This window comes from Cygnus atratus, chromosome 7 (assembly GCF_013377495.2).
Source record: "Cygnus atratus isolate AKBS03 ecotype Queensland, Australia chromosome 7, CAtr_DNAZoo_HiC_assembly, whole genome shotgun sequence".
NCBI lineage: Eukaryota > Metazoa > Chordata > Aves > Anseriformes > Anatidae > Cygnus > Cygnus atratus.
This window is the reverse complement of record NC_066368.1, coordinates 2,818,752-2,846,266: the sequence shown is the minus strand read 5'-3', so window position 1 is coordinate 2,846,266 and position 27,515 is coordinate 2,818,752. Positions and strand designations below refer to the sequence as shown.

General features: G+C 36.7%; 1 protein-coding gene across 3 annotated transcripts in view; it reads left to right on the top strand.

Annotated features, from left to right (window-relative positions):
- Positions 1 to 27,515, top strand: part of DOCK1 (dedicator of cytokinesis 1) — a 284,156-nt gene that overhangs the window by 248,852 nt on the left and 7,789 nt on the right. For all 3 annotated transcript variants that reach the window (XM_035547636.2, XM_035547635.2, XM_035547637.2), the window contains exons 45-51: positions 2,367 to 2,543; positions 3,570 to 3,653; positions 8,392 to 8,529; positions 10,914 to 11,059; positions 15,193 to 15,391; positions 20,716 to 20,869; positions 24,439 to 24,584. In XM_035547636.2, the coding sequence (XP_035403529.1) occupies positions 2,367 to 2,543; positions 3,570 to 3,653; positions 8,392 to 8,529; positions 10,914 to 11,059; positions 15,193 to 15,391; positions 20,716 to 20,869; positions 24,439 to 24,584 (1,044 nt within the window). The remainder of the gene's footprint in view (positions 1 to 2,366; positions 2,544 to 3,569; positions 3,654 to 8,391; positions 8,530 to 10,913; positions 11,060 to 15,192; positions 15,392 to 20,715; positions 20,870 to 24,438; positions 24,585 to 27,515) is intronic.

The window sequence follows — 27,515 nt, the reverse complement described above, 5'->3', positions numbered from 1 at the left end:
TGTCATCGAAATGCGCATAAATCCTGAGAGAGTGCTTTCTGTAAGCTTTTTGTAAGTAAGGATTATGTTAGTCACATAGTTGGAAAACGATACCAGAATGGAACTTAATAATATGTGGGAAGACAGCGAAGGATAACTTTTGACCCAGCTCTGGCGTAGTTACTACAAAATTGGTATTGACTTTCTTCAGGATTCCTGTCAGCTAAAATGCTAGAAGCGTGATCGCTAAGTTCACATGCCTGTAATGCTAAATTTTGATTAGGGATACAAATATTATTGATGTTTAAGTAAGTTCAATGAATTTAAGTAGCTTTGCGCATTCATCTTTTATTGATGGAACTAGAATATCTTCAAAGGAAGAGGTGAGATCATATCAGTGCTAAGAGTGAATTGAGTAATTTAATAAATACAGTGTGTTATGTTACATAACCAATAGGAACATACATCATTTCCTTTAATCTATTTGTTGTTGCTGTTGTTTTTCAGTGATTTCTGAGAACTTGTACCTAAACCTTTTCAATGTGTTCATTATCTCTCAATGAATTCATTGTACACGTTCATTATTCTCTGTCTGATTTGGTTTAGCTGGACACAAATAGTTGCAGGGAAAAAAATTGCTGAGGCCAGCCACTGAATTAGAAACTGGATTTTGAGTTATACTGAGTGAGTTTTAAAAAGCACAAGCACTAATCTCTTTTTTTTTGTGTGTTTAATTTTTAATATGTTCCAACACACCAGTATTATATAATTTTTTCTTTGCCATAAATAGATTGTGTAGTGTCCAGAAAGCTACTTAGAACAAAGCTCATAGTTTACAAGAATAGATGTGTTTAATAGCTTTCAACAGGGTCCAAAGTACAGTAGCATATAGTAGTAGGGTGGGAACTGCAACTCTGCTTTTTAGTAGAGGGGAGGATTAATAAGAACAGGAAGAGAAAGGAGACTGAGAAAGAGAGCCATGATTGCTGATACAGAAAAGTTTAAAAACTGTCAGTCTGCTCAGTGAGTGCTAATTTCTGTACATATTCAAGAGCTTTAAGAGCAGTGGTTCATCAACAAGTTATACAGTTATAATCCCATTAATAAAAATGGCAGAATCCTAAATTTAGCGTATGATGTTCACAACGGTTCTTGCAGAATGAAATGTTGAATATGGCCATTTTCCCTGTCAAAATTTCACTCGTAGCAAGTTCGGCTCTGAAAGGTGGTCGGCTTGTGAGCATCTCAGCCTGGTCTGGTCTGCAGCACAGCAGAAGCATTCAGCTTGGTACCTGCCTTCCAGAATAATTCACCAGGCAGACTTTTTAAAATGCTAATTGAAACACCCTTGTAATCAGATGGCAGGTGTAAGAGTAACAACTAAAGAGATTTGATTATAAGTGGTTCTCAGAAACATGGTAAGCAACTGATAGCCAGGTAGAAGTGCTTCTTTGTTTACGTAGCATTTATGTAAATTAGTCCGTAATCAAATATACACTTGCTTTTTCCTTGTAGGCCTCAATTAACCTTCCTTTTCTATTCCTGCCACATAATTTTTTTTTAATATAAGTAGACTATGACTTAAGGCTTCCAGTAAGGAATGTCTACGTTGTGGGTTGCTTGCTAATTAGTTCTTTTTAGCTCATTCACTAAATCTGCCTATTTTAGCAACATTTTAAATTTTTTAATACTTTTTTTTTTTCTCAGTATGAGCAACTGTCCTTCTGAAAGGCACACTATCTGGTCATAAATAATAATTGGAGATGGCCAATTTCTGACTTCAGTTACCCAAGTTTGGAAGAAGAAAATGGGACCTCATGGGAAAAAAAGCACAGTAGATAGCATAGAAGCCATCTCTTCAAAATATTAAACTCCATTTCCTTGGACATATACCAAAATAATCACTGCAAAAATATCTTCTTGATTTTTGAGCTTCTTAGGATTACATTTTCCATCAGAAAATCCACATTAAGTTATCATTTCTTTCTTACTGTTACATTAAGCTGGATTCTTCTTTGTACTGCTAAAACTCACCAATCCATAATCTGTAATGTTCTCTGTAATCCTCCAAAAAACTCACATGATTCTTGTCAGAACCTTGCTAAATGTTTTGCTCTGTTGTGCTTCTGAGATGTAACATGTACTGTAATAGTGAAATGCATTTAACTTTCTCTACAGTTACTGATTATTTTGTCAGTTACCACGGTATATTGATGCCAAACATTTAAGTGTCTGAAACCACCCTTTCTGTTAATTATTGGTTAAAATATCTTTCCTTCTGAAATTCATGAAATGTTTTTGAACGTGGTGGTTTGGTGGACAGGCAGTTCCACGGCAGGTTAAGAACTCTGCTCCTTAATTAAAACATCCTTTTGTTTCTATTTTAGGTTGAAATTAGTCCACTGGAAAATGCAATAGAAACCATGCAACTAACAAATGATAAGATCAATAATATGGTTCAACAGCATTTAAATGATCCAAATCTACCCATTAACCCTCTCTCTATGCTACTTAATGGCATTGTGGATCCTGCAGTCATGGGAGGTTTCACAAACTATGAGAAGGTAACATAAAAATTAACTGTCCTGCAGTAATTCACCTCTTGCAACCTCTGAACATCTTCTTCAATGCCGCAGAACGTGTATATGTGTTTGTGTATAAGACTATGTGAGTGTCCCCTAATGCATGCTCTGTAAAACGTTGCTTAAACTTACCTTTTTATGTATTTCTGGTATTTGTGGATAAGTTTTTGCCTTTTCAAATTTGAAGTAAAAGGTTATATGCTTAGCAACAAGAGTACTTAACATAGGGATGTGGTAGGCGATTGCTTGCTAGAATTACAAACTGAGATTGATGACATTTCCAATGTGTGCTCTCACGTGCTTGGACGCGGACCCGAAGCAGGAATTTCTGAGTGAACTTCAGTGACCAAATAACTGATTGCAATTTTCTCCTTTGCTTTCAAATGCATGAGTTTTTTAAGGATTAATCAAGTGCTAGAGACTTTCTGAGACAACAGTCAGTTGCAATATTTCTAAATAATCTTAACTGCATGTTACAACATTAGCTTTTAGTTATATGTGAGAAGATACTAACATTGGAAAACTATAAACACTGTATCTGTTATTCATGTTTTGAATATTAATAATATTAAAATAACATACATAAGCAACATGAATTTTCTAAAATAAACAGTGAAGGTACATGCTGATTGACAAGTCATTGGATCAAGCCATTTCTGTCCTTCAGTAACTGTCATGCATTTCATCTACCAAAATTTCTTATGTCCTGGGAACTGCTAAAAAGACACTCAGGGATGTGCCAAGCAGAAGTCCTTTGTGATACTGCACGCAAAATTTGGTCTTGACCACCATGTGCTCGTCTACCCCTTTACTGATTGTGAAGGATTGATGTATTAATCTTAGACATCATTAAATTATGTATCTTCTCTTAGATGTATTTGTAGCTATTACTGCCATTTTCCAGAACCTTGGGGTTGATTAATATATCTTTGCTGTTGGTAATCCTTCCAAGGTAGTCTATGTTGGTTCATTTTCTGAAATAACTGCTCATTTTTCTCTCTTGACTAGGCTTTTTTTAATGAAAAATATATGCACGAGCATCCAGAAGATCATGACAAGATTGAAAAGCTGAAGGATCTGATAGCTTGGCAGGTAAAAATATTAAGTCTGGTTGGCCATAGAAAGGCAGTTTAGTGTCACTTTTGAGAAAATTCAGACTTTTTTTTTTTATGGCAGTACAGTGTAAAGATCACGTGTTACTCAAAAGAGAAAATATTTTGTAATAATGTTGGTTAGTATATTGGCAATTTAGTTTTGCATTTTAACTTTCTAAGGCTGATTTTTGAAATTTTTCTCAAAGACTCAGGTAGAACACTTAACACTGAATCCTCCTCCTACTTACATGCTTTGAGAGAGTATTTCTTCACATATTCACTTCTTTCTTCAAACAAAATATTTTCCATTTGTATATATACATATAGCACCTTTTAGTACACAATATTAAATGTGAAAGTTACAAATCTTAAATGCAAAATATTTAGTAAATTCATCTAGGCCTTGCTGAACCTTTGCTTCATTTGCTGTATAACTTAACATGGCACAAAAATATTCATGATTCATAAATGCCACATTATGTGGTGAAATTACCTGCTATTTTTATGACATATTAGAACAGAAATCATTTAAATGTAAGATTACACAGATAATATTTCCAGAACTGTCAACAGAACCCAGATTTCCAGTCCAATGCCTTAAACAAAGCAGGAACCCTCTTGCATAAAGAAATGTGCTTACATATACCAAAGAATATTTTGCAGAACAGACAGGAAACAATTCCAATTTTGTTCTAAAGTCATATGGGGGACATTTTCCAGTGGTCTCAAGATAGTTTTGTGATAACTAAAAAAAAAAAATACCAATATGACTGGAAATGTTTTTCCCATAGAAGAACAAAGTGCATCATTGCCTTTTTATATTCAATTTTATTTTTATAATGAAAGGAATAATTTACATTTCTGTAGAACTCAATTTTAGAGGTAGCAGAATCAAAGATATAGAATTTAAAAAAAAAAAATCCTCTAAAGGCCATAAAACTATCACTGAATAAGAACTCTTTTGGTTTGAAAAAAATATATATATATTTATTTACTTACTCACTTTCCTGTGAGCTTTTACAGAAGATTAGATTTTAGGAGCTTTAAACTCTATAGTGGAAAATAATTTGATCCCAGAAGACTGACTTCATGTCAGCTCTCTGCTTTTGTCTCTGATAGAGCTACTTCAAATGAATTACAGACACACTTTTCCTCAGCACAGATTCACTTTGGTGATTGTGTGTTAAAATAGTATTACTATTTTAAAATACATATTGCAGCTAGTCACATTATATTTTAATTATTCAGGGGTTTTAAGTTCATAATTTCCCATCAGTATTATAATTCCAAAGCAAATAAGAACCAGAAAGATAAAGGGATCAAAATAAAGTTTTTTTTGTTTTTGTTTTTTTGAAAATTCTTTTCACTGATAGGTGTAGCCATTTCGGAGTGGAAATCAGTGATTATAAATTAGCATAGTCTTTTTGTATATATTTAGTTTATTCTAAGACTTAAGCATTTTCTAAAGTAATTTCAGTTTTCAGAACACATCATAACTTGACGGGAGCAGGGTGGAGAGCTCATGTAATGAGAGAGAGTTGTTATGGAAACTTTCCAAACTAAGGCAGTGGTTTGAATTCATCAATGACTTGACAGTGATTGAAAGCAAAAATGAGTTTTCATTTTTCAATAATGTGGTTCTTGGTGTTTTGTAATCACACAGAGATTTTCTTTATGCTCTATAAATCAATCTGGATATATGAAATCGTCTGACAGTTGTATTATCAAGCTGACTATTTAAATTAATTTTTTCTATTCCCTTACCTCACCTTTGTCTCAGTCGTGCTTTGGAATTCATGCTCTTCAGGACATTGTCCTTTTATAATTCCCAGGAATGATTTAATTAAAATAATTGTTTGTTTCTTTCCCTTGTTTTTTCATACAAATATTGCTAGTAAAGCAAAGACCATTTTTGCCCATATTAGTTCTTTTTCACACAGAAAAATTAGTTTCCATGTGACTATATCATTTCAAGCTTATCTTTTTATTTTAACATGAAGATAATGAAATGAATCATTGATGATGTTAGCCACTCACCATTTAGCTAATGTATTTACAACATACAAAAACTAATATGTCACATAAAAATCTTAGGTTACTTCTACATAGCTAAAAGAATTGTAGCACACAGAAAGTAAGCTTTATAGTCGTATTTTATGACATCATTATTATGAAAGATTTTATATTAAGCTGTTTAATAATTCAAATTTATGTACCCTTTTTATAGTTTTTGGCCAAGCAGATCAAGACATTGAAGGGAAAAGGAAGGGAAAAAAAATCAGGGAATAATATTAAGTTGCAAAGCAACTTTATAAAATTTTAGAATCAACAAAAAATGAAGATCAATGGGATAAATGCTGTCTTGAGCTGGTTTCCTTTCTCATTCAGCTCATTCTTTTCTAGTTCAGTTGCTTACTGTTACCTTTACTTTCTCCCTTCCCTCCCCATATCTGGGCTACTCTGTAGGATGTTTTGAAATAAAGCTGTAAGCAAACACATCAATTGCTCCAAAGCCAAATGAATCGGCAGGACGAGGAACGTGGCAAAGTCTGCTGCTGCCTCTGCATCAAAGGTTCATGTAGGTTTAAAATTCAGTGGCTCGTAACCAGATTTCCCGATGTCAGTGTCTGGAAAGGAGAAGCAGAAAGAATTTTGAGGTTAACAGACAAAGTTTGTTTCACTAAATGAGCAACAAGGCCTGGTCTCTTCACTGAGCAGGGCCAGGAGCCACTGGCCTTTAGTTGCCCGTTGTGCCAGCCCAGCCACGCTGCGGCCTGCAGGCCCGGCCACGAGCTTGCTTCTCTGAGGGGCAGAAGCTCACAGTGGCTTGCCGGAGCCCAGCCTCCTCTGCACCCCTCCTGTCTGCTAATTACCGCTGAGCAGAAAGAGTAATTAAGGCAAACACCTTCACTGCCTTCACGTTCACTTCTCCTCATTGCTGTAATGAGGTTCGTGACGCTGCTGCCTCCACTTCATCTTCTCTGTGAATTCCGTATCATATGTCACGAGTGCATAATGTGCATTTTGTGAACTGCCGTGTTGTGAAGAGAAGAGCCTGATCTCACCAATTTCTTCATGTACAGCAAGTCAAAGCTGTGCGCCCGGGTCTGCTGCCACAGGGTCCGCCGGGGAGCTCCCCTCAGAGCTAACCCTGCTGCTTGCCAGCCTGCCTGTCTCAGCCTCTGCTTAGCACCTGCACTCAAAGGCAGCACCTACGTTATTTTTATTTTTTTCGTGACTGAGACATTTTTCTCCAAAAAAAATAATCACATCCTTTGATTTTCTTCAAATTGGAGATGCCTGCTCCCTAGGACAGGCTCATTAGTGCATTTTGTGCTTTTAAAAATTAGCTCAGAGCTGGAGCTTCAGACCCTGCATGTACTTCATCTGGGCTATTTGATTTTTTTAAAAGAATCTATTTAAAAAGTCAACAGGTTCTTTTAAATAAATGAGCCAAGTGACCACTTACCCCTTCAAAGCAAGAGGGTCAGAATGTGGCCTGGTAATTACAAACATTCTGAAATTCATTTACTTATTCAGAGCAGAGAAGTTTTCCAATTTATTGCTTAATTTTTGTGGAGTGCAAATCCATATAACTATAAATAAAGCTGACAACAGCAAAAAATGTTGTCTTGGCTATCTTTTAGGAAAAGAAACCGTGTCCATTTAAATAGTGCCCAAACACAAAATCATCTTGATAAAGATTTCTTCAGTTTGTTCATCTGTAATTCATCCGTGTATTTATTATTCTCCTTACTAATAAAGCTACTCGTTCTGATTGCTGCTTAGTCTTATTAGAAAAATCTGTTTTTAATCAGTATTATGATTTAATTATGAATTATTAAGAAGAAGCCTCTTAGCTTGATTGCTGCAGAGAATATCTAAGTCAGAATCAGAGCACTGTGTGGGCTGAAAAGGACCTGGAAGAGGAAATATTTTTCCTAAGCTGCAGATACAAAACTCTAATGGTATATCTGGATTGCTGTGGGAATGAAAATGTCTCTCTTAAAACATTTTAAAAGGTCAGCTACACCTCCACACTATGAACTAATTATATAATCCTGTGTTGGCATGGATATTTTGTGACAGAAGCCTTGCAAATAGATGATTATTTTCAGTTACAAAAGAGAGCTAATTTCATTATTTTGTTCTCAAAGAAAATAAAATATTTTTTTCTAAGGAGAAATGTAGCTTTCAGCATTTAAAGCTATATATTTTATTAATAAATATCGCTCTGCAATATATACATGTCCAAGGATGTAGCTCATTTGCAGTTAGAGATAGCATTTACTAAAGAAAACATATAGATATTTTCTCCTTCAAGGTTTTATCCTCCTGAAACTGGTAAAGGGCTGATTTTAATAACCCAGTGTGAGAGTCGTCATTCATCAGTTTGCCATTTTAAAGTACAGCACGTATGAGGGCTTGTGAACGTAACATAATAGGAATATTTCTGCTGCCAGATAAATTCAGCTGTGCCTCTAGTGCATGATTGCGGGGCAGAACTATGGGTATATTAATTTCAAAGGACTGTGGGTAACAGTCCAAAAAGGAAAATAATGTATAACATTTTTTAGATCCTTTTTTACTATGTTGTGCTTCATGTAATGGCTTTTATTGTTGCTGTTATTCCATGAGATCTTTCACTCCTCTTGCTACATGCATGGCAATCTTGCCCCAATCTTTAGCTGGGAGAGGACTCAGCACACTAAGGGCAGTGTGGTTGTGCTTTGCAGATCCCGTTCCTGGCAGAAGGCATCCGCATTCATGGCGAGAAGGTGACAGAAGCACTGAGGCCATTCCATGAGCGGATGGAGGCTTGCTTCCGGCAGCTAAAAGAAAAAGTAGAAAAACAGTACGGTGTCCGAGCTGTGGTAAGTTGCCTGCTAACTTCACGCTTCAAACAGATTTGGAGTTTCTGTGAATTATAGGCAATTTTGTTTTTCTCTGTTTTAATTCTCACTGATTAAAAAAGCGTTGGTGATGCAGGGTTGCTTGGTTGTTCTCTGGTCAACACTCGAAACCATCAAATCATTAAATATGTAAATATTTAATATTAAAGATGCTGTAGGAGATGGTCAGAAAGCCTCGGTACTTTGATTTGCTAGCATGGGAACAATTTTTAAATAGCCTGTTCCTTGAAAATCCAGATCATTTTCTGGATTCTTCCAGAAAATTCTTCAGTATTCTATTTTTAAGGAATTGCTGTTTAAAAACTAAATCTCTACCTGAGATGATACAGCATGATTATTCTAGAGCCAAATGTCGCCTTCCTGTTGATGTAGTTCCTTTTCAGGGCCTATGCCAGGGCCATACTGGTCTACAGCGATGTGCAGCCTGCATTGTGGATTTTCACACACTCTGGCACCACCCTAAATGGAGGCTGCTGCTACGTAGTGATTAAGCTGCTACTTAATGAGATTTAGTAGTGCTGGAGTTGATGTTTTTGTCATTCCAGCAAGTGATTTTCAGTTTTTGCTTCATCTTTAAGTCACAGACAAGAATTTGATGGTTTTTCCAATGAGGTTGTGTTTTGCTTTGCACTGTTAACCAGAGGGAAAGAAGACCAAAAGCCTGCAAACAGCTTCTCAATTGAGAATATAATTGATAATTTTGTCAAAAGCCACACAAATTGCATGCTATTGTGTGAATGAGTTTTAAAAAGCCAGGACCTAAGAAGTAAATGGTTAGAGTTGCTCTAAGGCTGAATATGCAAAACGGGTGTCCTAACAGTGCATTGAAGACTGCTGGGTTAGTTTTATCTTTACATACTGGTAGTACTGACAATGATGTTGTAAATGTGCTATAATTCATAGGTTTATTTGTGAAATTGCAATAGTTTGTGGAACTTGCATATGCAGTGTTTATCTTCTCACTTCTTACTGCTCTGGAATACAAAGGATGTTCGTGTATTTACCAGAAAATAGACTCATATATCCTCTAATGCAGTGGAAGCCAGCATATTGTGTGCCAAGGTACTTGTAGTCTGCCTGCAGTCTGATAACAAGGCAAATGGTGAAAGAGCTTCAACTTTCTGCTCAGCCTCAGTGGGATTTACTGCATCCTTGGCTGTGAAAGTGGCCAGGAAGATGCTGCAGCAGACGGGGCAGCAAAGCGAGCCCAGTACCATTCCTCTTTGAGAACCCAAAACCTCAGTGGGATAGTATATGCCAGTGAAATATCCTGTTGAATTTAATGACAAGCCTTCCTTCAGAGATTAGTTTTTGTATGTTTGTGGGTTTTTTTCTATAGCAATGACGTTTTTTTTTAATGGGAACGATGAGATCTTATGTGGAACTTGCCAGTCTTTATAGTATCCTTCTAAGTGCTCTTCCATTTATAGTCCTTCGAATCCCATCTTGCTAATATACTAAGGTAGAGAAAAGATCAAATAATAATTTATTCCCAAGGAAAACAGAAATAATTGACATTAATGATACTTGCATGTCAGTCACTTCAAAAATACACATTTACATCATCATGGAGATGACTGGAAAGTCATACACAGGTGGTGTTATCTTTCTCATTTCCTTCTACCCACCAGTAAGAATTGTCAGGATTGATGGAGTTTTATTGCTACTGTCTTCTTTGTACAGTGCCAATTTACCAGTAGTTGACAGGGTGGAAAATCTACCTGTAATTAAACAGCGTGAGATTTTTATTTGTTGACTGAAAGAGTTCAATTATTTTATGCATATATCAGTTATTAATGACTAACAAAGCTTGTATAAATATTCAGAACTCTGAAATTGTCTGCATCAAAAAAAAAAAAAATCTTTCATATATTTTCTTCTTACCCTAGATGTCACTCTGCAAATTGTCACTCTTGACGTAAAGCTCCTCTTAGTGGTGTGTTTTTTAGTTTTGTTTTTATTTTTAAAACACCTCCATTTCATTTAAATATACTGACATGGCAGACACTTCGATTGCAGAGATGGGTTAAAAAAAAGATGTTTGTAAAAAGCTCCTTTTAAAAACCCAGGTATAAAAAAAATGTAAATTCCATTGAAGCAAATGAACATCAGAATATGTTTAAAATTCTACATGCACTTATAAATAAGAACCTACATATTTCCTCTGGTTCCTTTAAATTGATTTTCTTTGGAATTGGTTTCTTTGTTGTTAAATAGGATGTATAATTAAATAATATAACATTCCACATGGAAAAAAAATATTGAACTTCCTGCATTAGTTTTGGTAGCCAGATGTCAGCTATGCTGTGATTTAAGAAGTAAGATCATATATTCTTTTATTGTAGCCTTCAAGTCTGGATGACAGACGAGGCAGTCGGCCAAGATCCATGGTGAGATCGTTCACGATGCCATCGTCTTCAAGACCCCTCTCTGTTGCCTCGGTGTCTTCTATCTCCTCAGACAGCACGCCTTCTCGACCTGGCTCAGATGGGTGCGTAAGGAGTAGCCATTCGGGGCTTACCTTTGTAAAGCAAGACTTTAGGTTTTTAGGATTGTCCCCACCTCACCAGGCAGACAAAATGCACACAGACAGAAAAGATTGTTTAATGAAAATAAATGTAATGCTGTTCTAGGTGCTGTTTAAAACAAAGGAAAAAAAATCAACTAAGCATTCAGCAAAAATCCCCAAACTAACAGGAGATAAGTTATGCCCTTTTTTGAACTACTGCAAGTGTAATTGTTTGGAACTGATCGTGTGCAAAGTACGTGATGAGATGTGCGTTCGGCCAGTCTTGTAGCAGTAAACAGGTGTAGCTTGGGAGAAGGAAGGGATTAGCTAACTGCTCAATCATTTCTTCTCACTCTTGCTGCCAGAGGGAAAGCTGCTTATGGCAAGATTGTACTTCAAGAGTTATCAAGATATTTCACATGAGAACTGGGAATTCTGTTGATAAGCCCTGTCTCACAGTTGCATCCCTCAAAAGAAATAATCTGTTTTCTTTCCACTCAGCCTCAGAACTCCCTTCTCCCTCTTCCTCCCCCCAGGCATATTCGTAACCCAGAAACTCAATATTTGACCAAGGCGGCAGTTTTTTAAAAGTCTCCTAAAGGACTGCCAACATGCAGAGATGCACTAGAAATGTTAGTGTCCCTTGTGCACCTTCAGAGGGAGTTATTACCTGACTAGAGAGTAAAAGCATCAAGTAAAATTAAATACAGCACCTAAGGACCGACATGATACTTGCCTTGATTACAAACAGTTTACATACACATTGGGAATGAACCGCAAACAGAGCACAGTTCAGATCTCATTACATTCCCCTCTGTAACACATACATGATGAATCATGTTTATGTAAACGTAGGACAGCAGAGATGTTAATGCATTTTCACTGATTCAGCCATGGAAGTTGCCTTGCTGGAACTTGTGCGTGCCTACAATCCCAGGCTAACAGGCAACTTCATTTTATTTCGGAAGTAAAATGTTTTTGTTCCTTTTCTGTTTCCCATCTTTAATTCTCTCCCTTCCTGCCTCAACCTCTTTCTTTTTTCCCTTCAAAATCATTATATGTATCTTCCTTTCTCCACTGAAAGCTACTTTCATAATTTTTGCATCTCCATCCCAGCGTTGTTGCAGTGCATGTCACTTAGCAATTTTGGAGGATCTCATGAGTCTACTCAATACACGTGTAAAACCAACACTCACAAAGATCACAGTGCAGCTCAGCTCCTGCCCGGAGCCCGGGGCAACACACCTGTAACACATGCGAGGAAGACATAGCGAACAAATACCATCACTCAGACGAACAAAGAAAATGCTTATTTCTTTGATCAGTGGAGCAGGAGAAGAAAAATCATCAGATTTAAGAAACATACTGAAAGACCTCTAAAATGCAACTGACAGTAAGAATGATGTGAATGGTGTGTCACTACTAACTTGGAAGGAGTTTACGTAGCTTACTTATGTCTGCTTGGGTTTATGGTCAGTTGATCCATCTTATATTCCATTTCCCCACTCTTCGAGATAGATTACTTGCAAGATTAGAGATGGAGCTATGAAAAACAATTAAAATGGAGCTGACTGTCTTGCCCAGATCACCCAACTTGTATTTTATGCTGCCGCCCAGCTTCCCCTGCTTCAGAGCTTTTAAACAGTAAAAACTCAAAGCAGACGTTGACACTGTGTGTTTTACAACTCCCAGCTCTACGTATAAATAAACCTCTGACTTCAAGGTTTGACTTTGGGTTATTCTCTGCTTAAAATGGGCCTGTGGCAGTACGGATAGGATCACTTAGAGGCACGAGCTGGGAGATGGGAAGGCCCAGGCTGCCTGTGTGTTTTGCCTGTGTGTTTTGCCATAAGTTGAAAGTCCGCATGTACTTCCAGCACACGCGTGGCATGCTGGCCCATTTGTATCACTGATACACCACGTACAAATAATTAATAGTACTAATAACAGGAGTGCCTAGAAGGGAAGCAATTAATCACTGTGTGAAGAACAGCAATTCTTACTGTAAACCTGCAAGCTGCCCGCAAAGCACGGCCACATGCAGGGGGCTGTCACCGCCATCCAGCACAGCACGGCCCTCAGAAACAGCCAAAATGCACAATTCAGGCGGCTAAAATAAATGCACAATGTCAAGGGAGCTGCAGTCTGTTCCAGGCTTTGTCACTGACCTGCTTTGCAGCCCCAGGCAAGTCATTCCCCTTCCTTTACTCTGTCTGTAAAATGGGATGTAAGATATTTTGTGAAGCACTTTGACACTGAGAGATAAGAAGCTCTGTCTAGCAACTAAGCTTGTAATTTTGTCTACCAGCTCGTATGAATTTGGCTCCTGTTATGAGGGCAATAACTCAGGGGCTGTTGCTGCAGGTACTTTTTTGTGTATCTTTTCATCAAATGAGCCTAATTATGCTGAAACTAAAGGGCCTTTAGTGCTTGAAACAACAACAATAGCAACAACAAAAAACAAATAGTCACAAAGTAACACGATATGGAATTTTTTTGTGCTGGATACTGCTGATGATTAGGATGGCTTCCCTGTGAATTGTATGAAATGTGAACCCCCCCAGTATTACACGGTTAGTAGTCTGGCTTATGTGGGTGCATCATCCTGGCAACATAAATACTTCCCCAAAATTAAAAGGTAAGCGACTTTCCGCTGGTTGGTTGGTTGGTTGTTTTGGAGTTTTTGTTTGGTTTTTGTGGTTTGATTTTTCTAATACACTGATTTGCGACATCCTCTTAATTTGTGTTAGAATAATTTTAGCTGGGTTATGATTTTACTAGTATGTTAAGTTAATAGTATAAATTATAAAACACTTTAGGTCTAGCTAAGAATCTTTTAGCTAATTAAGAGCAAAATGTCTCTTTGCCTTTTATTTAAACTAGTCATTAAAAAGGTGAGGTAAAAGAGTGGTTCCTTTAAATTACTGAGCAAAAAATTAGCTTAAAAGGGTTCCAATATTATTTAGAATAGTCTTTCCTTATAAAATAAAAACTATTTTTAAAAAGCAAAGTTTTACTTTAAAAATTCATTAAAGCCCTAAGGTATTTTTTTTCTTTGAAGACAGAAAGTTGTGTATTGTAGAAATTTCAGAGATGACGGTAGTGGTGTATCAGCCATGCATGTATTCACATGTGAAGTAGATGGATTTGGGTGTGGAAGAGGCCAGGTGGGAAAACATCCACTCCTTGGCAAATAACCTGGCCCTTAGTTACTGTCAGAAAGATCATTCTTGAGTTTCTCTGTAATATCAGAATGCTCTGAGCTCCTCATTCCTGTCTCATCTTCGTCAGTGTGTGCTGTAGGTGAATATATCTGTGCATACCCATGTCTTATATATCCTAACACTGTGTAATTACTGAAAGAAACAGTTATTGTGTCTGTGGTTAAACCTCTATACTTCATACTTCAGTGCAATGACTGGTACAGATGTGATGCTTTTTGGCTTTTCCATGAAAACAGACAGTGATTTGGATGAATTACGAGCATTAGAAAGCTTGTTGTGTTGTGCGTGTTCAACAGAAGCTCACTACACCACTGAAAAACAACATCTCAACAGTTATTCCTGTTCCAGGGAATAAATATATCCTCCTCCTCCACCAAAAAAAAAAAAAAGAGGAGGAATTTGAGGACTTGGATATTTTTTTTGAAGAAATCCTTAAAGCCATCGGTAGACATATCAGCTACTTCCAAGGAGCTCAGGTAGTGGAGGTGACATTTCTTAAAGCCCTGCCCAGTCACCCTCACTTGCACAGTGCTGATCTCCGCTTGAGTTCCCAGGGGTCTGTCAGCATGCCTGTTGTGGTGCCACCATATATATCTTGGGCTCATTTTTATATAACCACTTACAGTGAAATTCGGAAGTTTGTGTACCTGTGAAATAGTAAATATACTATAGAGCAGGGAAATACGTTACTGGTCCTTCAGCAGTTCTGCAGTAAATTTTAAAGTGAGACAATAATGATTGTTCTGACCTTCTGCCCACACATTCTCTCCAATAGAGTTTTACTGATTAGCAAATCATCTTTAACTACAGTGAGGCTTTGGGGACTATGAAAATTAAAATTAGGTGTTTTGAAAATTGTATTTTATTGATCTATTGAACAATTTTCTTTAGGTTTGTGCTTGAGCCCCTCCTGCCAAAAAAGATGCATTCTAGGTCTCAAGATAAATTGGACAAGGATGACCTAGATAAAGATAAGAAAGAAAAGAAGAAGGAGAAACGGAACAGCAAGCATCAAGAAATATTTGATAAAGAATTTAAACCTGCTGATATTTCTCTGCAGCAGTCTGAAGCAGTGATCCTTTCAGAAACGGTAACTTTATTAACACATAATGCTTTATCCCATTCTGAGCAGTGTTCTTTCTGGTTTTAAATAAAAATGTTGGTATTTAGAATTTAGTTCATTTTTGGATCGAAAATAACTCTAAGGGAATACACCGTAACGTTAGTATATTTCCTAATGAATTAAAAATAAAGATTTTATTTACAGTGTAAAAAATCATGGTATCTTGTATAAAAATCTTACCAAAATATATATATGGCTATTTGGCAAAAGGACCAGATGATATATTCTAAGTAAAATAAATGCTTCCGTTTCAGCAGCCTTTTGGATTTATGGTTCCCAGTAGACTGTGATGGGTTTTCTCATATTTCAGCTGACTACTGCAAGACACTTTTGGTGGAAATGTTACAAGGTCATTTCGTGCATGGAATTACGTACTCTTGAAAGACTATTTTAAGCAGAAAATCGTAAGCAATTCCACCAGTGGCTGTGTATAAGCATATTAACTACAGGGCATATCTCTTTTAAGCCCTCTCTTCTTGGTGTATATTTAATTCACTGTAACTATCCTGAAGGCTTAGGTAACTTCAGAAGTTTTAGTTCTGAAATGGAAAGCAAGTCCATCCTAAGCTGGAGCAGGGATTTCATGAACTAAGCGTAACCTCTGAATCTCTGGCTGGACGCTTGTTTTGAGGCCAATAGTTTAAAACTTGCCCTCAGGAAATAAATGTAGTGCTCTTTTAAAGATTTGCACATGTACTTGTAGAGCCAACTTTTAATTCAGCAAAGTCCGTCATTGGTCGTTCTGTCATTTACATTGGACTTTGGAAACGATTTCTCTCTGCCCTTGATGTCCTCTATCTCCTTCTGCTTGGTATTTGTGGCTGAGTATTGCTTAGATGTTCAGCCATAGTTCCTGTGTTTTCTGGATTTGCTCTTTTTTTTCCATCCAGAGATGATCTAATCTCTCAGATGTGTCTCCCGACATCAGGGAAGATCAGAGCCTTATTCTGTCTGATATGGCCGTAGGCCCTGTATTAGCTTAGCAAAAACTCAGATAAAATCCCTGTGCATCCCCCAGGCTTCTCACCCAAACTCCTTTGAAGTCAGTGACAGTTCTCCCATTGATTTCGGTAATTTTGGTATCAGTCCTGGTTTGTTTAAGTGGATATTGCTCCTATCAAAACCAGTTTTCAGAGAGCAAATACATTGTGCATAAATATCTGTGCCTCATCTTTTGCACACAACGCTTTCCACTCTGGACGTATGAGGCACATTGCAGCAGTCATGTTTTGTCTAAACCTGAATATTGCAGTGGCAAGGCTTGCACTCACACCTCCCAGATCCCTAAACAGACTAGCGGAGTTTGTGGGATAAGAGCCACAAGAGAAGGAAGTTTTATTTGGGAGCAGCTCAGTCAGTTGGATTTGCACAGAACCCCGGGACCAGATGGGAGGCATCCAAGGATGGTGAAAAAACTGGCTGATGTCAGTGCAAGGTCACTGCCATCTCTGGAAGGTCTTGGATGTTGGAGAAGTTTGCTTATGACTGGAGAAATGCAAATGCTGACTGCACCTGCGTGCAAGAAGGGCAAAGCAGGCTGACCGGGGAACCGCAGTCTGGTCAATCACCTCACCTCAGACCCTGTGAAAATCACAAAGCAAACCTTCTGGAAGCCCTTTCCAAGTACACAAAAGACAAAAAGGTGATTGGAAGCAGCCTGCATCTGTTTGCCAAGGGCAGGCTCATTTCCTTCTGAAGACTCCTCCTCTTCCACCGTCAGACTAGTGCCATTCACTGCCAGTTTCAGTGGATGAAGTTTACCCCTCCGACCTCTTTGAATTTACATCCCTGTATGTGTTCCTGCTCGTTTTAACTCTTCACTTGCCGTGCTGCGCATGTTGTGAGAACTTTTTTGAGGCAGAGAAGATCTTAAAACCTGGAAAGGGGGCATGAAAACCCTTCCAGGCACATTCCTGTTTGTCATCCGAGGAGGAGAAATGAACAAAGTCCAACAGGAGTTTTCCCCTCTTTCCCTAGTTGAGAGCTCTCAGTGCATGACTGGTATGACTAATTTTCCCCTGGTTATAGAGAAGGAAGGAAATTAAATGCCAGAATTAGTTACTCACAGTTACTCTGAGCTTCTTGAAATTCACAGATCAATAAGAAATGGAATTTACTGCTAAGAGGAAAAAGTCTCCCTTCTAAGTATCTGCAAACTACTTGAAAGAGCTCCAAAATGACCAGGTCAATTTTTAATGCTTGGTGTTAATGTGGTTCTCTAGTATATGAAATAGAGGTAACACTCTTTTGAGATTAGTTTACAGAGTGGTTGTACAATTCCCCCTGCTGTCTTCAGGAATTTTGGAAAGATAATGTCAAGTAGTTTAAAGATAAAATTTGTCTTCTGTTAAAATTGCTGCACTCGGGAGAGATATGTCCCCTATTAATTATATAGAGGAGAAATCATTATCTTTTGTAAGAACTCAAATTTTCCATTGTTCTACTTTTGTGGGCTGCGTTTTGCACAACTTCCCTTTTTAAAGTCAAAATTACTCCCAAAGCAATGGTTCTGCTGTGTTTTATAAAGGAAAAGGCATTTTGATTTCTCTTGTATTGGGACCTTGGAAGCAGGAAGTTTGCTAGCTTAAAAAAAAATAAAAATGAAAAGATGATGGAATGGGAAAGTGAAATACTCTTTTTTATTCCCCAAAAAAGTTGGAACAAAAAATTGACAATAAATTGAAATTAAAACATACATTTAAAGAGCTTTTATAGTGAGATTTTAATCTGCTATTAGTTGCTATAATATTTCACGTTATAGTTACTGGATTCCTTCCATTGAGAATTTTAGAAGTGATTTGTAGCATTGCTAATTCACTTAGAGTATTCCTTTTAGTTGGTGAAGTTTCTAACAGAACTTCAACTCTGACTTCTAAAATACTTGGAGGTTTTTGCAGCAGAAGGCATTCTTTTCCTTAGTACCATGACAATTTATAGGCACCTCCGAGAAAAGGAATGGAAGAGTACCAGCCAGCGTGGGTTTGTCAGTGCCAGATCAGGTCCAACCCTTCTTTCTTCTTCCTGCAACAGAGCAGGAGGCCTAGCAGACACCTGATGTGCTGACTTCAACGTGCCTCCTCGCACGTCTCACCCAACATTCACACCAAGACTGGGTGATGTAGTCTAGCTTAAAGTGATGCTGAAGAACACATAGCGACCTGGAAAACCTGCAGTTGACATTAACGTGGGTGAGGCAGAGTAAATGAGAACCCACAGTGGATTTGGACAGTGGGATTTATCAAAATAATCTGTGTAGAAGTGCAGTGTGTGTTCAGCCTTGTCATTGTCAGGTAAGAGGCGCAGCAGCCCCGTCACGCAGACAGCGGCCGTTCCCATTTCTGCAGAGCCGCTGCTGCTCTGCTCAGATACGATGCTGTCTGATGCAATGGGTATTTCTGTCACTGTGGTGCACTTTCTTACGCAGGAACTTATTTTTCACCAATTAAATAAATATTCGTGGAAGAACATGAGAAGATTATACAATTGTGTATTTGGAACCATTTTCTCCAGTTATATGGTTAAATACTTTTTTTCAAATTTCTCTGTACTTGTAATGAATTTTCTGACTGATCAAAACCCAAACTCTAATTACAGAGATCTTGTACCGCTCTGATCTTATCAAAAGATAAATTAAATGCTTTGGTATGTGAAGATCATCAGTAATGTCTTTATAGTTTTCTAGAGATTTATATCTTCTTTTAAGTGTCACATAAACTTCTTTAACATAAATTCTCTTTGTTAGTTCTTTGATTCCAGAGGCTGATAGCAAATCTAACACTGAGGCCAGGTATTTAACAGAGCGCTCGAAAGCTTATGTTAGTAATCAGAATAATAGGCTGTACATTTTATTGATTTAGTGACATCTAACATTGCTCACCATTGATCTCACTTTTGTTAGACTAAAAAAAATTAGGAATGGGTTCATTATGGAGTAGCAGTCTCCAAAGAGTTCATATTCCCTAGCAGAACCATGATGTATGTGAACCTTAAGAAGAGAAACAATCTAGTCAGTCATATAAGAAGTTAAAATTTATTTTAGTTAAGTAGCCACAGACCAGGTTAACTTGTAAACTTGATTTTATGTTTTATTTTATTTTATTTTTGTCTTGGTGCTTGCGTTGCAGGTTTCCTGGTCAGCTAGTACATTTTTATTAGTTGCTTTTTCGTAATTTTATACCTCTGAGAAAGCAATTACTGTGCTTATCCATTCCACTAAAAATATGCTTTAAAAGATCTTGAAAGAAACCTTTGGAGTCTTTGGGACTTGAATTTTAATATCAGGCAAACTTCTGAAAGGTTAATCGGAGGTCTTTGTGAAAAAAAAGTTGCGTACTTTGAGAGCCTTCTAAGAGAAATTACCATGGAGACCTTTATGCCAGCCCTTCTAGGTTTTGTTTTCTGAAAATACAAGGAAGTACTCTTGTACTCTTCTCCTTCACCATTGTCATTTGTGAAATGACAAAATTATTCAAAAAGCATGAATTTCTTCTTGCAGCTTCCATTCTGCCCTAATGCGTCACCTTGGCAATACTTCCCATCTTAACTTTAGGCTGCGGCTCCATTTTCTGTGCTCTCCTTAGAATTAACAACTTCCTTCCCTCACTGTGATTGATGGAAATGTGGGGGACAGTGGATGGGTAAGAAACAGTAGAGTTCAGAATTAAACTTAATGAAAGGTTTCACTTATTTAATTATTTCAATATTTGTTGCTCATAAGATTACAAGTATCATTTCAGGTTTTCTGATGGAAAATTTAAATGGATTATGAAGTGAAACAATAGGTATATTTCAGTGAATTAAATATAAGCACAGGAGTTTATATTTTTAGAGAATGCAAACAATTAGGGAGAGAGATTTTAAAGGAAAGTATAGCCATGTGAGAAGAAAGAAAAGGTTCTGAATATGACACAATCATGTGTGAGGATGTAGGCTTACTTACTACTGTAACATGTTAAGCAAGTGTTTTGGGATTTGGCTCATTGCCTCAGAAAAATATGTTAGGCTATAGGAAGGTGTATGGATTAAGACTCATTGTTATTCCTGGGGAGACAGGAAGAGCATTTCAAGCTGTAAAATACTGCATTAATTCAGAAGAGTTGTATGTTATCATTACCCTATCGCTGTTGAGGAAGTACTGGGAAAATACAGCAGTCACAAAGTCGGCTGCTCAGTAACAACGTGTATTCCTTTACTGTCTAACCTTGATGAGCTGTGGTGGTCAGTATCCACTTATATTCATGCCATGTTGCAGTGAAATAATTGGGATTTTCATTGTTTTTGTCCCTGTGCAGATCAGCCCTCTGAGACCACAGAGACCAAAAAGCCAGGTCATCAACGTCATTTCAAGCGAAAGGCGCTTCTCCGTCTCTCCTTCGCCTCCCAGCTCCCAAGTGACACCACCCCCAATAACTCCACGGACAAAGCTTTCTTTCAGCATACAGTCCAGTAAGTCTTAAATTACATTTTGTTTTCCCAGAATATTTTTTGCAGAATAACTTCCTATGGGAAATTGTGTTTCCTGAGCATCACGTTAAGCATCACACTTCGGGATGAGTTCTTATAGTTTATTTTTTTGTCATCACAAGGGGATGTCTTTTGCAGGACTAAGAACAACTTACCTCTTAACCTGGAATTTACCACCAACAAAAATCATTTAAACATTTTACAAAAGCAAAATTGTTGCATTGGAAAAGTTTCTTTTTCTTTTCATATAATCAACAATTGCATAGGTATTTACTAATTGTCAGAAATTAGTGTTGAACGTGATTCTGTATTGGATTTGGGATATTTGGGAGCATAAAGGATGAAAAAATAACCCTGTAATGTAATTGTACCTTAAAAGAATGTTTATTTACTATGTAGTGAGTAAAAGCCAAAGGAAAAAAAAAAAAGCCATTTCCAATGTTGTAGGGTTTTTTGACATTGAAGTCTATCACTTAGCTGTTCTGTAAAATATCATATGTTTATTTCAGCCTTCAGGAAACCCTACTGCAAATCTTTTACAATGCTGTTCTCCAAAAACTGATTTTCAGTTTTCAGTTGCTAGCATGTGATAAATTATGGTACGTTTACCCAAATGCTAATGCACCAGTCAAATGTTAAATATTAGTAAAGAGGGGAATAGATTGAGTTTAAAAAAAAATAATAAAAAATCTTGTTTGATGGTCATTTTGGTTTATTTACTTTTTTGATACTTAAATCCTTTTCCCTTAAATAAGGAGTGTTTTGGAAAGTTCTTGTTGCCATTTGTGAATATATGTCCTGTAAGCAGGGGAATGTTTATTCTACAAATGTATAGCAACAGAACTGTCTTCTAAGAGACATGTGGCTTTGCTTAAATGATTTTGGAATTGTTGGTTACAAAGCTATTGCGGAAGAGTGATAAACAAGCTCAAATCAGTTCAATGCTTCCTTTGCTTAGTCAGACACCCTAAACCACTATTTTGATAACTGATCTCCCTCCTTTCTTTAAATTTTTGATAGCCAAAACCTATGAGTATACAAAAAAAAAAAAAAAAAAAGGAAATACAAAGAATTACAGTACAGGTACTCCTACCAAAAAAAAAAAGTGAATGAGATTATTTCTTTTTATATGCAATTTATTAAAACCAACTCAATCTCTTTTTTAAAAAGGATCCGAAACTATCGTGTGTTTCTGAGAATATTTACATCTATGTGCTTGAGATTTACGTGCATTACATAAAATAGGCTTGAGTTACTGCAAAATATATATAACTTGTCCATAATTGCCTGAGGGATTACAATGATAATTTTTTTGTGGAATTCCAAGGACAAAGAAGTTACTTCAGTACACAAATTGGCTAAAAGCAGTTAATGGGTTGCTACGCAATATTGCTTGCTTGTTAGCAGGCAGTTTAAGAGAATGGAGTGTAAAATTTGGTCATTAGGTTGAGATAAAAAAAGTTATCTAACCGATCTCTTTACCATTCTCAATGGCACGTGTCCAGTAAAGAGAAAATATTCAAACCATGTTAGTCTGATGAAATGCTTTGAATAACAATAGCAAAACAAAAATGAGGGGTAGATATTTATATAACACAACAGTTTGTGTTTGACACTTTTTTTTTCCGAAGTTAGCTAGATGACTTTTGGATTTCATTAAACCGTGTGAGAGATTAGCTAGTCAGGCCAAATATTTTTTTTTTCATTATACAATGCTGTTGTTCTACTAAATAGTTTGCCAAAGTGTTCAGGGCAGTTAAATTTGGCTACTAGAGGACTGGGAGACTGAATTTCTAATGTTTGTCTATCCGTGATAGCACGTTGTTATGCTGATTTTCAGTTTCCACATAAGGAATGTATATAGGGAGACCTAACAACATGGCTTGCTTACAGTAATGCCAAAAGAAGGATTCCCTCTACAAAGTAGGATCCAAGGTTCTGCTTAAGCTACAATTCTAAAAAAAAAGACATTTTCCAAACATCTCTCAGCATCACCCTACACTGCATGGAAAAAAAAAAAAAATACAGTAAGTACATATATACAAGTATAGGTAGGTACATATGAAGTTGTAGATGAGATGTCGCACATATGTCAAGGAGCTCTTTTCTGTGATGTTTATGCTCAAATGTCTGTGATCTTTAAATATACAGCATGGATGGGAAGTGAATACAAAATGACCAGGGAAGTTCATTTTACGGTTATGTTCTAATGACAGGAGCATGGTAGAAGTAGACTCTGATGGAGGTATATAAAAGAAAGTGTTATGAATACTGGAATGTTTGGGGAATGGAGAAATCCTCTGTGTAGAAAAGGAAGGATGAAAAACAGAAGCTATAGAAAAAGTGATGAGAAATTCAGGTCCTGGAGGACAAACAACACTTTTCAGCTCGATGTAGAAGAAACCACTGAAAGTTTGAAATCCCAAGATGAAAAATATTCCTGTTCCTGATGTAGTGAAAGTTCGAGTGAAAGGATGAAGGGTAAAATTACAGTTTTCAGTGACAAATCAATACAGCCTTACAGTTAAATTGTGTTAGCGAGAGGCCATTTTAGAGAACAATAAAAGGGCACTGCTTATAAGATATTGATAGAAACCTTGCAATAAAAATATCTGAATAAACAAGTCCTCCACTTGTTTTACAGATCATCCTAGTAAAATAAAAATATTATTTTTTCATTCCCTAAATGAAAACACTTGCCCTAATTTATCAAAAATAAATTAAGTTTCTTATCTTGTAAAGCTCACAGTGGGTTTTGCCTGTGTTCAAATGACTGAATTACCCTGAAATACACTGTGGGTGGATTTCTACACAAAAACCCATGTATGCCTCAGACCTCAATAAACTTTATCATCCCTCAGGCTATTCCCCTTTGCAGCACGTACCTGCTAGGATTTATCTGCTAAGAAAAGGGAATTTTCTACCCAGCAACCAGTAATAATAAATGTTTTGTACTTTTTCTTGCATGAGTTTATTTACTCAACAACTAATGACTGCTCATTTATTATAGTTACCTGGAGTTTGAAATTTTTTGAGAGAGATGTAGTTAATTATAGGCTTTCATCTGTGCATTTTATTAACAAGAAGCTTGTATTTTACTGTAGGAAAGTAAATAAATCTTTCTCTTAGTGCACTTAACAAAACTTGTCTTGTTTGTTAATATACAAGGTATAAATGCAGAGCTTGCAGCTGAGAAAATTGTATTTGCCAAGCTATGAATATTTTGGAGTGAAATCTGAAGGGAAGAGTATTTTCATTTTCTGTTAAAAAGAGAGGATTGTTCAAGTCTTTTGAGTGTATCCTAAAAATTAGTCCAATGCAACTCCAACAGTGCATGCTTCCCGTTGATAGGGAGGTTGGTTCACTTGTTCTTTTTTCCTTTAAAATCCCTCATTACATGAACTACAGATAATTATAGAGGCAACGAAGAGCAGACAAAGATGTTGCATGTGTAGCATTGTCATATTATCAATGCCATAAGAATAGACGGAGTCTGAATCTTTGGATTCCATTCAGTTATTGAAGAGTTAACTAAATGCTGGTTTTCACAGATCTGGAACTGAACGGCATGTCTAGTACCGACCTCACAGACATCCCTCCTCCACTGCCTCTCAAAGGAAGCATGGCCGATTATGGGAATCTCATGGAAAGCCAAGACTTGATCAGTCCAACAACGTCCCCTCCTGCTCATCAAAGGGTGAGTCCTACTGATGATCATTTTCTGCAGTTTTCTTTGCTTTTTCATTTTTAACCATCCCCAGCGAGATGTAACCCTGCTGGTGGACGTCAGCAGATCCATAGATTTCTGCAGCTGCAAACAAATGTCTGAAGTAGGAAGGAACAGCATCGCTCATTGGGATCGACTTAAAGTGAGCTTGGATTCATTCTAGTGGAGAAGATTCAGCAAAATGTTTTTAGACGTGTTGGTAAGGGAGCTTAAACTGACAGGATGTAGTCTCAGCAGCAAATTAGTTTTTATAGCCTTTCAATCCTGTCTCAGGAAAGGAAATAAAATATGTACCTGACATATTTTCCTTCTGGAGCTCTGTTCTGTCAGCATTCAATTGCCACTTGTTTCCTAGAGGCAAACACGCATGCTCCCTTTGAGGAAAGAGCTTAGAAACATTCTTCATCATGAACGTGGTTTTCAGCTTTCTGAAGAAAATACACTTTTTCAACTTAGTTTTCCTGCATCCTGGAAGCCTTTAAAAATAATTTAGTATTTTTCTTTTAAGCAGTACTTTTGAGAAGGGCCATTTGTTTTCTTTTTGAAAAAAAAAAAAAAAAACATGTTTAAAGAGGTGTTCTTTTCTTTGACTTTGAAATTTATAACTTTGGCCAAGCTGTTATTTTGTGGAAAAATTCTCGCTGGTAATATTTCTATTTTGTTTGTAGAGGTATCTTCCATTATTTCTCTGAAGTTCATCATTCAAATTAAATTCTTTAAATAATTTGCTTTTCAGTAAATTTCATGGTTAGAGAAAACATTTTTTATCTCAGCAGAGAATAAAGTCAGGCAGGAATTCAGTTTTGTGTGTATGAAAAGTTGTGTAAGAGACTATCACAATGTGTAACAGTACACAAGACTGATTTTTTTCATGTATGGAATTCTAACTGTGTAGTTGCAGTAATTTAGTTTTCAGGCTAAATGGGGAAAAATAGGTATCGAAGTAACTTCAGAAACGTGAGCAGTGTTGTTCAAAACACCACGTTTTATTCACAGTCATAAATTGAAAAATTCTCTATTCTTATCTTTTATTCTATCATTTTTCCCTGTGTCTGGATGGGTTTTGTGAACATTTTAACTGATTTTTCTTATGAACCCTTTTCCTCTATTTTCTGACAAAATGTTCCAAACTTTTACTTTTACTCATTTCACTGTCTTCTCTCTCGGGGCCAGCTGTGCTTAACCTGGATACAGACCTCTAAATGGAAACTTACAGAATGTACAGTAGGATTGCCAGGATTTTGGTCTAAAGAATCAAGCGTCATGAAGAAGCCTGAGAAATTCAAATTAAGTTTCAAATTTGTTAAACTTCCTTTATGAGCTCCAAGATAGTAAATTCATTTTATATGCTATACTGTAAGTTGTAAGTTCTGGGTTATGGTAGTAGCTCAGGATTGTAAACATGACTTCAGTTCTCAGCTGAAAAGATGATAAAATGAGATGATAAAATATGCAGTGAGGAACAAAATCCCAGGTTCTTTATTCCTTCCTTTCAAGGCTGTTTGAAGGGGTTTCCACGAAGTGGACAAATGCTAGATATTTATTTTACTATTTGCAAATGCCATCGTGCTGTGCTGGTTGGAGCCCAGATCTGAGGAAGACCCCAATACTAGCCTTGGTCTCCTTGCTGTTGGAAATGTGACCTTGCACAGCTCCTGTACCTGTTATGAGCAGGGTTTCCACATCACTAAATGGAACATCATAAAAATAGCCTTAATGTGCTCTCTTGTTTGTTTTTTTTCCAAAGTTCTATTCAGGTCTTAAATATTTTTTTTTCTTTACTGTCATTGCTTAGCCTCCTTCCATACTTTTTTCTTAATATTTTTTGTTGTTGTAGAAATAGGCCCCATTGTTTAACATCCAGTGTTGAAGGAGCTCAGGATTTGAGCATCCTGTAGAAATCTAACCAAATAAAAGTGGTATCTCCTTAGGCAGGTATCCACAATTTTCCTCAGCATCTGTTTTTAAAAGCTTTCCAAGATGAGGTAATACAGTTTCAAAGTCTGGAAAATAGATCTAAAGCTGATTTGTCACAAAGCCACAGGTACTAGTCTTAGAACTAATTTTAGGAAAGGTTTCTAGGCTTATTACAATTACTCTACAAATTTATTAAATCAAGCTTATAGCTGTAAAGAACATAAAATGAGTAGAGCTGGATATGAAAGATCAAATGGGTAAATTCTTATTACTGCTCTGATTAAATCCCACTGGGCAGTTTTTAATGCCTTGTGTTTCAGGGGTCAAATAACTACATACTTCATAACTTTATGATTCTCTGCCCAGTAAACTAATGATCTTTTAAATTACACACATTTTGTATCAGTGAAGAAAAATTAGTAAAAAATGTGATAGATAAGATTGTATCAGTAGCTTTTGAATTGGAAGTATTCCCTTGCATGAGAAATTATTACATGACTTGCTGGGGTTGCTTTGTAGTCAGTTAGGAAAAACAACAACAGAAAAAGCACTTTAGTGAACTGAAAAGAGTACATTAATAAATACACCAAGAAAACCTTGAAACTGCAGGGAATAGTGTCATTTAGTGTCTGAGATTGTAATCTTAGATTATTTGAAGTCTACTGTTAGCTTAGTCTACTTAAGTCTCTTATCCCAGTAATCATCTAATTATAATTATCTGATTCTCCTCTTATTCATTGATAACTATGATACCCTTATATATTTTTTCTTGCACTGTATGATTTGTTCTGCTAAAAATGTTCTTAGTAATATATGGGAACATAAAAAAGAAGTCTACGGCTCCTGCAAGGATTATTATTACATCAAGGGATTCCTTTAGGCACTTCTCATTCTTTATGGGTTCATCCATACCCTTGCATACAAATCAACTGCCTACTTTGTATTCACAGCAGAAAGGGAAACTCAAAGAAAATAGACAAAGGA